The 12,595-nt window shown below is 38.9% G+C and overlaps 1 protein-coding gene across 2 annotated transcripts in view; it reads left to right on the plus strand.

Annotated features, from left to right (window-relative positions):
* IL1RAPL1 (interleukin 1 receptor accessory protein like 1) overlaps positions 1 to 12,595 on the plus strand; it is a 2,314,681-nt gene that overhangs the window by 1,772,678 nt on the left and 529,408 nt on the right. For both annotated transcript variants that reach the window (XM_077294673.1, XM_077294674.1), the window contains one exon: positions 4,814 to 4,888. In XM_077294673.1, coding sequence (XP_077150788.1) covers positions 4,814 to 4,888 — 75 coding nt within the window. The remainder of the gene's footprint in view (positions 1 to 4,813; positions 4,889 to 12,595) is intronic.

The raw sequence follows: 12,595 nt of genomic DNA on the forward strand, positions 1-12,595 counted from the left end.
TTTGGTCTTCTGTACAGGGGTGTTCACACTGGGATGCATTGAGAATGCTGGCCAGCCCACCTAATCGAATAGTAGGGGCATGACTAGTGTTGAGCGATACCGTCCGATACTTGAAAGTATCGGTATCGGAAAGTATCGGCCGATACCGGCAAAGTATCGGATCCAATCTGATACCGATACCCGATACCAATACAAGTCAATGGGACTCAAGTATCGGACGGTATCCCTGATGGTTCCCAGGGTCTGAAGGAGAGGAAACTCTCCTTCAGACCCTGGGATCCATATAAATGTGTAAAATAAAGAATTAAAATAAAAAATATTGCTATACTCACCTGTCCGACGCAGCCTGGACCTCAGCGAGGGAAGCGGCAGCGTTGTTTGTTTAAAATTTGCGCTTTTACTTGGTTACGTGAAGTCCCGGCTTGTGATTGGTCAGGGCGGCCATGTTGCCGGGACGCAGACCAATCACAGCAAGCCGTGACGAAATTACGTCACGGCTTGCTGTGATTGGTCCGCGTCCCGGCAACATGGCCGCCATTAACCAATCACAAGCCGTGACGTCACGGGAGGCTGGACACGCGCGCTTTTTAAAATACGCGCATGTCCAGCCTCCCGTGACGTCACGGCTTGTGATTGGTTAATGGCGGCCATGTTGCCGGGACGCGGACCAATCACAGCAAGCCGTGACGTAATTTTGTCACGGCTTGCTGTGATTGGTCCGCGTCCCGGCAACATGGCGCCGTGACCAATCATAAGCCGGGACGTCACTGGAGGCTGGACACGCGCGCTTTTTAAAATACGCGCATGTCCAGCCTCCCGTGACGTCACGGCTTGTGATTGGTTAATGGCGGCCATGTTGCCGGGACGCGGACCAATCACAGCAAGCCGTGACGTAATTTCGTCATGGCTTGCTGTGATTGGTCCGCGTCCCGGCAACATGGCCGCCCTGACCAATCACAAGCCGGGACTTCACGTAACCAAGTAAAAGCGCGAAATTTAAACAAACAACGCTGCCGGTTCCCTCGCTGAGGTCCAGGCTGCGTCGGAGAGGTGAGTATAGCAATATTTTTTATTTTAATTCTCTCTTTTACACATTATTACATTAATGTTGTTGCGATACCCGATACCCGATACCACAAAAGTATCGGATCTCGGTATCGGAAATTCCGATACAGCAAATATCGGCCGATACCCGATACTTGCAGTATCGGAATGCTCAACACTAGGCATGACTAATAGGCTGAGAACCAGACTCTATGCATTGCTTTATGTGAACAGCGCCCTATACAGGCCTTTATTGTGCAAATGTATACTAAGCAGTCACTCCCTCCATGAATGGGTATGTGGTGAGTGGTTGTCTATTTAGTATTTTGCACCTGTGTTGCCAACATCTTGCTATATAGATTGGCTGCATCTCTGCCTTTTTCTGCTGTTTTTTTAAATTTTTGGAGTATTTTAGCCCTCTTGTGTGGCTTTGCTATTAGTTTAAAGCTGGACTTTAAAATTGAATCATAAGCAGCTAAAATAGTAAGTTAAAAATAGGATTCCAGAGAGACTGAAACAAGATCAAAATTACATACAATAGTTTATCATTAAATACTGTACAATGCAATCCAGACAGCTGTACTCTTTGATTATTAGTGATACTGGCAAGTGCCATCTGTTGTTTAGTTAGCCGCTAAGGGTTTGTTTTTTGTTTTATATATAAGGTTGTATTGATTTAAAAAGAGAAGTAGGTTACTTTATAATAACAAGTCCACTTTTTGGTTGTAATATGCAGAAATCAGGTTTCTCTTTGTTTTAATAAAATATATAAAAACAAAGAATAATCTATTTGTTTAAACTATGACAGATTACAAATAAAATGTCCGCCATGCCTCCCTGTATGTATTGAAAGGGTGGTCCAAAACTAATATTTATTTTAATTCTAAATCTATATCTATGAAATGTCTTAATCTTATATCTTTTCTAATATACTTTGATTAAAAAGTACTCTATCTTCTCTCTCTATGCTAACTTCCTTTTTTTACCGACTTCTTATTTATATATGACATTTAATTTGAGAACCCAAAGCACATACTAGGATAATCAAACAAGATGCTATCAGGGTCATTGATGTTGCCTCTGCCCCCACCCTGAAAGAAAACTTTTTCAATAACATCCATTTAAAGGGCCTGGCTAGTCCTTGCTCTATTGAGCATGCATCAGTTGTCATTTATGATATTTGCTCAGTAGAATCACTGTCACTGAGCAATATTATTTTTAATGCACAGTGACAGTGTGCTAACTCGCCAACTTTGATGAGAAGGGATGACCAGACAAAAAAGTGCACTGTCATTGTGCATTGTGAGAAGACAACCCGGAAAGCAGAGACCAGCATCACCCCTGCAAGTGACTTAATTTCTCATCAAAGCCAACAAGTTAGCGCACTATCACTGTGCACTAATAAGAATATTTCATGATAACAACATTTTGCTCAGCACATGTTGGTATTGACAATGGACATCACTGATGATACTTCATTTCAGGGTGGGGTCAGAGGCTGCAGCAGTGACCACAACCTCTGCCACCTGATGATGATTCTTTTGATTATCCCAACATGCACTGGGGGTTCTCAAGTGAAGCATCATCATACAGAAAGTAGTAAAAAATTAATGGCGTCAAATAGCATAGTGAGAGAACGATAGTGACCTTTTTAATTAAGGTATATTAGAAAATAGATTACATTGTGAATTTAAATAGACAGACCTAAAATATTTTACAGTTTCATATCACCCCTTTACTGAATTGTTATGCTAACACATATGATTTAGATAACATTGGCCATAAAAGTTGTTCAAAGTGACTATCCATGTTCAATTATACTAAGCTAGTACAAACAAAAATATTACTGGACAAAAATATTACTGGAAGTGACATTAAAGTGAATCTGTCAGTAGGATCAACCCTCCTAAGTTGCCAAAATGAGTATGCGGATCATAGAAAGCTGAATAAAAATATACCTTGATATCTGCGATCCAATGTCTCATTTCGGAGATATCCATATTTTGCTAATACATGAGCTGTTAAAATATTTGGGTCAGATACTGATCTCCCTGAGAATCTATCTCCAGAGATTATTTTAAATTAAAGGGGGAATTATCAGTATGATACATAAAAAAGCTGACACATTGCTCTGAAAAACACATACAACTCTGCACTGAAGTCAGCACTAGCCCAGTACAGCAGAGCTAACACAGTACAGCAGAAGGGAACTTTCTCTCATTGCAAACATTTGGAGCAGTGTTTTTTCTCTCATATTGCTTGCTGCTCTACTGCAGAGCTGTGGCTGATTATTACTGACACAGTATAACAGAGGTAAACCTTGGCTTATTGCTACACAGTTGCAGTGATGTCAGCTCTGCTGTACTGCTCCTTCACCCACACCTGCTGCCTGTGAGATAGAAGCAGAAACACTATAAGATGACACCTGCGTTGCAAAACTGCTAGTACAACAGAAGTGAACTTTGTCTCACTAAAGAGTTAGCTCTGCTGTAATCTGTTAGTGCTGATCTCATTGTAGAGCTCTGTGGCAGCATGAGAGAAAAGCATGGCAGCAGACTGTCAGTCATTACATGTCAAATACTGGTAATGACATTTTTCATTTCTAATAAGCTCTGTAGGCAGATTCTTAGAGAGATTTATGCCTGACCTATAGATCTTAAGTCCTCATTTGCATATAAGAAAAATACGTATTTCCCTAGAATAATACATCATATTACAGAATTCAAGGTATTTTATTCAGCTTTCTGTGACCTACATGCCCATATAGATGGCTTAGGAGGGTTGATCCTACATCTTCCCTTTATGGTCATTGAGTAGAATTTCACACCTGGCCATTGAGTTAACAAACAAACAATAATGGTTGTATTATTGAAGTAACCCATGGCGAGAGAAATGTAAACATACTTGACTTATTTTCAGAGCACAATGGTTGATTTATTAAGCTATTAAGCTAGATGTACCAGAATTCAAGTGCTACTTGTATAACATAAAACTGTCTTTCATTACCTGCATCGTATTCATGGGTTTTAGGCACTTTTTACAATATGCCCAAGATGGTGCGTGATCTCATTGAAAAGGGGTATGGTTCATTGGAAAAGAAGGGTCTAATTTACTCAAAAGGTGTCTGATTACTATACGATGTCACTGTGATTTTGTAATGGTTATATTATGTCAAACATTGCAGATATATTTAGGTGATAGATCTTCCATAAAAGCAAATCTATCTGTTTATGATTATAAATATTCTGATTACAAGTCAATGTACTGTGTATTTATAATGTATTTACCTGATATGTAATAAGGTTAGATAACTTTCATACAGATCCTTATTTAAGTTTCAGTTGTCTTAAATTAGGAAATTAAGGCTCACATGTTATTGTCACATTGCATTTTTGCCACAGTTATGAAACATTACAGCAAAATAATTTGTTTACATCGTGACTTCGGAAAATCGTAGCAAAAAATGCAGTGTGATTGAATCATGTGAACATTTCCTAACGGTGAGGCCAAATTTTTCAGTTGTGGAATATTATTTAACAAGCAATCCCTTGGTTTTGTGGGGCAACAGCTTCTTTACCTGCAAAATTACTTGTCCAACTACAATCTGGCCTGTTCCTCCATCTTGTCTAACTCTAATAAAAACTTCACTCATCAGTGAAATTCTGGTGAGTTTTAACATATCTTTTGTGTTTAATCTACCATATTTCTTATAATGTATATGACAACAAGACTTTACAATATATATTAAGATTATATTGTGTTCTTTCAGCTCCACTGACCGATAAACCACCAAAGTTACTCCAGCCTTCGGAATACAAGCTGACGATCCAAGAAGCTCAGATAGGTAAGTCACAAACTCATTTATTCATTTATTACAATTAGTGTTGTTTTATTGCATAAATTAAATGAAAATAAGCCAAACCGGTCATCTGAACTTTGTAATGAAGTATTTGAAGCATATACAGGACTATTGACTCTCCCAAGACAGATGATATTGAGTGAGAGAATGATCAGACAATTAGAAATTTAACGCCCAATAATTTTGTTTTTAGAGAAGAGAAATGCTTCCAGTTGTCTCTGGCAGTGACTTTCATCTCTCTCATTAAAAAAAAATAGTTTGCTTGTCCGAGTGCTCATGCATATATGGGGGTAAGACTGGCTTATGAAAACAGGTTATGGCCTTGTATTGCATTTATGAAAGTTGTCCTGCATGCTATTTAAAGCTGTTTGTTACACAGCTTAAAGGGAAAATTTTTTTTTTTTAAATATCTTTCCTTACACCCTAACTAATTTTGAAATTTGCTTTATTGCACAATTCTCTACACTTTTCCTTATCTAGATAGTCTCTAACTTTTTTTTACTGAATTCTTGTGATGTTTCATTTGAGAGGAGCCTCAAATGTGATGTCACAGGAATCTGGGGCTGCACTCACTTCCATCAGCATCTAACTCTCCTTGTGGGTCAAGATGTCATCAGGGTAAGTGCTGCGGCTACTTATTAGTTTCTTGCATTGAGGCACCCTCTGAAGATGTCCAGGCTCTTATATGATGGACGCTTTGGGAGATGTAACTGCAACACCTGCATTCTACTTCTATCTCTGCCACTGCTATAGCTTCTGACTGAGGAGAGCTTTGTAAAGGAGCAGAGCTAGAAGCAGTGAATGACACCAGCATTGCCCCACAACTTATAGAACCACCTTCAAATTAATCATCATCGGGGGCAGTTCTGGTGTCACTGCTTTTCTCACTGCCCCTTGATGACAATTCATTTTAGGGCAGCGCTAGGAGCAGTGACCGACACCAGTGCCATCCTCTGTTGACAGTTCATTTGAGGGCAGTGCTGTAAGCTCTGGGGCGGTGCTGGTGTCATTCACTGCTTCTATCTCTGCCCCCTGATGACATCTTATTTCACAGAAGCTACAGCTGTGGTGGAAACAGAAGCAGAGTGCTGACTCTGCGCTCACATCTCTCACAGTGCCATCACCCATGATCTATGACATCTGAAGAGGGACAGCGATGCAAGAAACTGGCAAATAACTTCAGTGTTGCTCTCTGATTACATCCTGTACCAGGAAGAGTGATGAAGGCTGCAGCTAGTGAGTGTAGACCCAGCCTCCTGTGAATGGTTGAGATTCATCTCAAACGATGTGTTACAGGAAGTACAGCAAAAAAACACCGTTAGGGATTAACTAAATAAGGTCAAGTGTATGGTATTGTATTTTAGTGCTAATTACAAAAGTGGTTAGCTTATATATATATATATATATATATATATATATATATATATATATATATATTTAGAAAATACATTTTAAGTGATGGACCACTCCTTTAGGGAATCTTACCCACATGCTTCATGAAACATCCTCACTGCAAATGTGTCTGTGCTGCATTTCTAAAATATGCAGCACATCTTTTTTTTGCAAATCATCACTGATTATTAACCTTTTGAGCTGTGACAAATCTGCAGCATTTCTGGAATTAAATCTGCAGCACAACTACTCAGTTTAATGATAATTTTGCCACTGAGAATTTTGCTACAAAATAAATTGCAACATTTTTATTTTATCTTAAAGGAAATCTTTTGAGCTATTACTATGTGCATACAGGTGATAGAATTGTTGAAATAGTTCTACCTGTATGACTCATAGCTGCAGTCTTGATGCTGAGAAATAGACATTTATCTTTTATGTAAATTAGTTCTTCAGGACTAGAGGGCAATCATGCGACTATGCTTACCTTTTCTGCTCAGCTTTGGGAATTGGCTTCGATCTTCTTCTGTGCAGAAGAACTTGAAGACACTGCCCTTAGAAGGGCAGGAAAGGTAAGGAAAAGTGTTCGCACGAGTGCAGGCTGCAGACAGGGATTCCGCTGCCACAATTTAATGTCACACGACAATGTGACATGCATGGGAAGGTGGTGCTAGGCAAATTACCACTGGAGGCAGAGTTTTTATCCAGGCACCACATTCCTTGGATCCTGGAAGACCTAATTAGCATAAAGGATTAAAAGTCTATTTTTCAGCAACAAGACCATAGCTAAGAGGCATACAGGTAAGACTATTTTAACAATTCTATCACCTGTATGCCCAGAGTAGTAGCTTAAAAGCGTACAAGGGGGTGACAAATACCCTTTCAATGTTATTTAAAGGACTTGTCCAAGACTAACATTGTTGCACTATCCTTAGGACAAGTCACGAATGTCTGATCAGTGGGGGTGCGAAACACGGCACCCCCTCTGATCACCTGTTCTTGGCGTCAGCCTGAACTGCTCAGTTGCAGAGCTGCACAGCACCATTGATAGGATAGTGGCTGGGTACTGCACATCCACACCCAGCCATAGCCACTATACAGTTGATGGAGGTGTGCTGGGCAGCTCTGCATCTGAACAGTTCTGACTGTTGCTGACACTGGGAACAGCTGACTGGCGGGGGTGCTGGGTGTCACACTCCCACTGATCAGATATTGATGACCTATCCTAAGGATCATAGGCCAATATTTTTAAAGTCTTGAATCCCCCTTAATATCTTACAAAACAGTATTATCAAGTTGCAGCTGTTAGGAAGCTGCTACAACCTTGGATTTTAGCTTTTTTCATTTTTTCAATTTTTATACTTTTTTTTATAACAACTGCGCCTTCATTGTGTTGTATTTTTTGCACTTGAAATGAAATTCTTGTTAAATTTTATTGTGAAAAAGTGTATTAAAAGTATTTAAGAGTCGACATAGATATTTAAATGTGTATGACGTTTATTGTTGCCTGTATAAAGATGGAGATTTTAATGAATGATGATGATGATGATAATTACCACTACCGTCATTATAAAATTCTACTTAAAATGTTATCTACATGATATAAATTCAACTTATTAAACATGTGCAATGCTATTAATATTTTATCTTCTGCTTGAATATGCTAAAAAACTTTGGTAGTGCAATTAGACTGTTCTGTATTCCATTGTTTCACTTTTTGCAGTAAAGTTTCTGCTCCACTTAAAAAATGAAAGAGAAGACAGAAGAAAAAGTGGTTTAAATGATTCTACATAAAAAGTCACAAAAGATAAATGGAGAAAAGTTGAACACAAAGGACTAGAACCGATAGAACTCTTGCAAATCTTTTGTTTAAATTAACTTTGCTTTCAAAAACATCTTTGACAAATGGACATGCATTTTCGTTGTTGCGCTTTCCACAGCACAGAACTGTGTTTTAATGGTGTAATTAGCAACGGATAGCTCATAGTTTCTTCATCTCCTCTGAGTCTTAAGAGTACAGTAATAAAAAACTTTTTTTGAATGTGCTGTATTTCTAAAGTGAAAAGAATGAATGATGGCAAATGGAAAATGAAAACCGCTTGGCTAAGTCTGTAATTTATCTAAAATGCTCATCATAACAATTTTAGCTCAAATGCCAGTATACTCTACTGAATTTAATAAGAGTAGGCTGCATATGTTGCAATTGGTGAGTTGGAAAAATATTTTCTATAGTTATAAGGTTTTATAAGATAAGGAAAGGTCTTTTTTTAATAGATCCACTTTAGTCTATCAGCTTTGGTCTAAACAATTCAATGGGGTCGAGGTGAAATGCTAAACACAGATGTGGAGTGTTAATGCCTTGGAGACAAATGTATTTGGACAGCACAGTGGCTCAGTGGTTAGCATTGCAGCGCTAGAGTCCTAGGTTCAGATCCCACCAAGGACAACATGTAAAAGGATTTTGTATGTTCTCCCCGTGTTTGCGTGGGTTTCCTCCGGGCACTCTGGTTTCCTCCCACATTCCAAAGACATACCGATAGGGAATTTAGATTTTGAGCCCCATCGGGGACAACGATAACGATAATAATGAGTGCCAGCTGTAAAGAGCTGCGGAATATGTTAGCACTATATAAAAATAAAGATTATTATTACTATTATTTCTTATTTAGTCTCATAAAATCTTTTTTTTATAAAGTAGCAAAGAACTACAGATTAGTATCATGAAGTGACGTGACAGTAGGAATTCTTGTTACTACTTTCTCTAAGAGCCAATATGTGTTTTCTGGATGGTTTACTTGGTGGAGCATTCTAGCATTTAGAACATTTGTGTGAAATATGAAATATAAAGCAATATGTCAATTAACTATCCGAGTAAAAAGGGTTAATTTTTAAGAATTGGCTTTGACTCCAGCTTGGTGGACTAATAGTGCTGTGTAAATAATATAAACATAGCACTATGTTATCACAAATAGTCAGACCAAACTGGATATAATAGGTAGATACTACTAACCTTGTTAGGTTGTGCAGAATTAGGCACAATGCTAAGAAGAGCTTGGCTGGGGCAATTCCAGGTCCCCGACAGTGTGGGCTGTTGCTCTGTGGAAATATGATCACCTGATGCCCAATGCTTTCAGGATCTATAAGTGTACCAAACAAAGGCAAAAGGCCACTGTTATACCGCCCAATATCAGATGTTGCCCAGGAAAGAGAGCTATCGCGATAACATGGATTTTAAAAAAAGGCATACAAAATATTTTCTTTTTTTAAAGACCCTGAAGAATGTGCAAAGTCTGTACAAAAACCTATTGTTTTTAATTCTTAGCAATCAGACTGTCATTAAAGTTTAGTTGTCATGTATCCCAATTGGCAATGCTGTGATGTATAAAAGGCTGTAACATTGATAAATTTTGGTTTCTAAGAAAATTGCTGCATTGCATCCAGTGTTTTCTGGGATACATCTGCACTTCCTTTTGACATTACAAGGAATCTGTCAAAATGTTCATGCTACCTAATCTGGGAACATCATAATATGGAGATAGAGATCCTAATTCCAGGATCCTGGGTCAGTACTGGGCTGCTTTCTGTAGCTTTTCTAAAATCACTGTTTTATCAGCAGGAGATTATCACTAGAGAACGTCTTGTCCTGCTGCCAGGTAGTTCTACCACATCCCGACCACTAATTAGCAACTTTATGCTTATGCCCAATGTACACAGAAAACTGCCCATCAGTGATATGGGTGGGGTTAAGCAGAAATCAGCATTAAAAGAACTGGTAGATCTGCAGCCTGTGAAACAGTTTTTAATGAAAATCACAGCACCCAGAAGAGTAAGTGATACATCATTGGATTTAGAGTCTCTGCCCCTACATTATGTCGCTCCCATATACGGAGACAAAAGCCTGGTGACAGATTCCCTTTAAAAAAATATAATTTATTTTTTCAGTTAATCCTTGTAAAGTAGTTGCCAATAAATTGATAAATTGTGGGAAGCAGGATTGTTTTTCAGAGCTTGTCTGAATGTGCATCGTTCTAGCTGGTTTTGTTCTGACCCAATGTCAGATTACGGGTTACCAGTGAAGCCAAATTTTGGGAGGAAGCCCTCTAAATCACAAGCACTCAGAGAAAAGAATACACATGGGTAGCGAGCATAAGAAATTCAGTTTTTTTCCCCTGTGAGAAGTTTTCTTATACCATTTACAGACAAATGTAGTTCCCATCGAAAATTTCCATCAGCTGCCCCATACTTTTATGAGAATTTTAGCCATCAGACCTTTCCGAATGCACTGCTAATAACACACAGTTTCTCAAAGTTTCGGATGTGAGAAAGGAAAATATTAGACCAAATATGAAACCTTAACAAAATATTAAGCATAATATGAGACTGTGAGCCTAAACAAAATATAAACCATAGAAGGAAATAACTTTTCTATATTAGCATTATTTGGGGCATCCTGTAAAAGTTGTAAAATAACATATACAGGATTTGTTTGCTCTCTGTGTTCTCTATTTTACGCAAGATTTGAGCACAAAAACATATTTTATCTCTAATGGATGTTCAAAACAGTTTGTGAAAAGCGGGATGCTTGACCCACGGGTTCTGTAACTATAGAATTAACTAGTCTGCAATGCAAGTCATGAAGTATTTGGTATCTTCAAAGTAATTGGAGAAATAGGTTGGTTTTGGTGGTGTAGCCAAAATAATAGTACGTTTGACATAAACCTGAAAACATATGACAGGACATGACATTTAATGCCTCTTTGACTATGGTTATTGAACAGCAGAGATCAGTTTTTGTGACTATAACAGAATGCAGTTTTCTGAATGAACTAGTTATATATAAGTTAAAGACTTTTGCATCCTTGACAATGTTATAGAGCATCACGCTAATATTTACTGTAAACACACACTAACTAGATATTAACTACAATGAAAAACAATCCATAAAATTGAACATAGTGTTTTTGATGCATGAAATTAGTATGAAAATACAGGAAAACTACATTAAACATAACATGAACCGTGTACATTCATGCTAAGTTAGGAGTAAATACAGTGGGGCAAAAAAGTATTTAGTCAGTCAGCAATAGTGCAAGTTCCACCACTTAAAAAGATGAGAGGCGTCTGTAATTTACATCATAGGTAGACCTCAACTATGGGAGACAAACTGAGAAAAAAAAATACAGAAAATCACATTGTCTGTTTTTTTATCATTTTATTTGCATATTCTGGTGGAAAATAAGTATTTGGTCAGAAACAAAATTTCATCTCAATACTTTGTAATACATCCTTTGTTGGCAATGACAGAGGTCAAACGTTTTCTGTAAGTCTTCACAAGGTTGCCACACACTGTTGTTGGTATGTTGGCCCATTCCTCCATGCAGATCTCCTCCAGAGCAGTGATGTTTTTGGCTTTTCGCTTGGCAACACGGACTTTCAACTCCCTCCAAAGGTTTTCTATAGGGTTGAGATCTGGAGACTGGCTAGGCCACTCCAGAACCTTGAAATGCTTCTTACAAAGCCACTCCTTTGTTGCCCTGGCGGTGTGCTTTGGGTCATTGTCATGTTGAAAGACCCAGCCACGTTTCATCTTCAATGCCCTTGCTGATGGAAGGAGGTTTGCACTCAAAATCTCACGATACATGGCCCCATTCATTCTTTCATGTACCCGGATCAGTCGTCCTGGCCCCTTTGCAGAGAAACAGCCCCAAAGCATGATGTTTCCACCACCATGCTTTACAGTAGGTATGGTGTTTGATGGATGCAACTCAGTATTCTTTTTCCTCCAAACACGACAAGTTGTGTTTCTACCAAACAGTTCCAGTTTGGTTTCATCAGACCATAGGACATTCTCCCAAAACTCCTCTGGATCATCCAAATGCTCTCTAGCAAACTTCAGACGGGCCCGGACATGTACTGGCTTAAGCAGTGGGACACGTCTGGCACTGCAGGATCTGAGTCCATGGTGGTGTAGTGTGTTACTTATGGTGGCCTTGTTACATTGGTCCCAGCTCTCTGCAGTTCATTCACTAGGTCCCCCCGCGTGGTTCTGGGATTTTTGCTCACCGTTCTTGTGATCATTCTGACCCCACGGGGTGGGATTTTGCGTGGAGCCCCAGATCGAGGGAGATTATCAGTGGTCTTGAATGTCTTCCATTTTCTAATTATTGCTCCCACTGTTGATTTCTTCACTCCAAGCTGGTTGGCTATTGCAGATTCAGTCTTCCCAGCCTGGTGCAGGGCTACAATTTTGTTTCTGGTGTCCTTTGACAGCTTTTTAGTCTTCACCATAGTGGAGTTTGG

This window comes from Ranitomeya variabilis, chromosome 3 (genome assembly GCF_051348905.1).
Source record: "Ranitomeya variabilis isolate aRanVar5 chromosome 3, aRanVar5.hap1, whole genome shotgun sequence".
NCBI classification, from domain to species: domain Eukaryota; kingdom Metazoa; phylum Chordata; class Amphibia; order Anura; family Dendrobatidae; genus Ranitomeya; species Ranitomeya variabilis.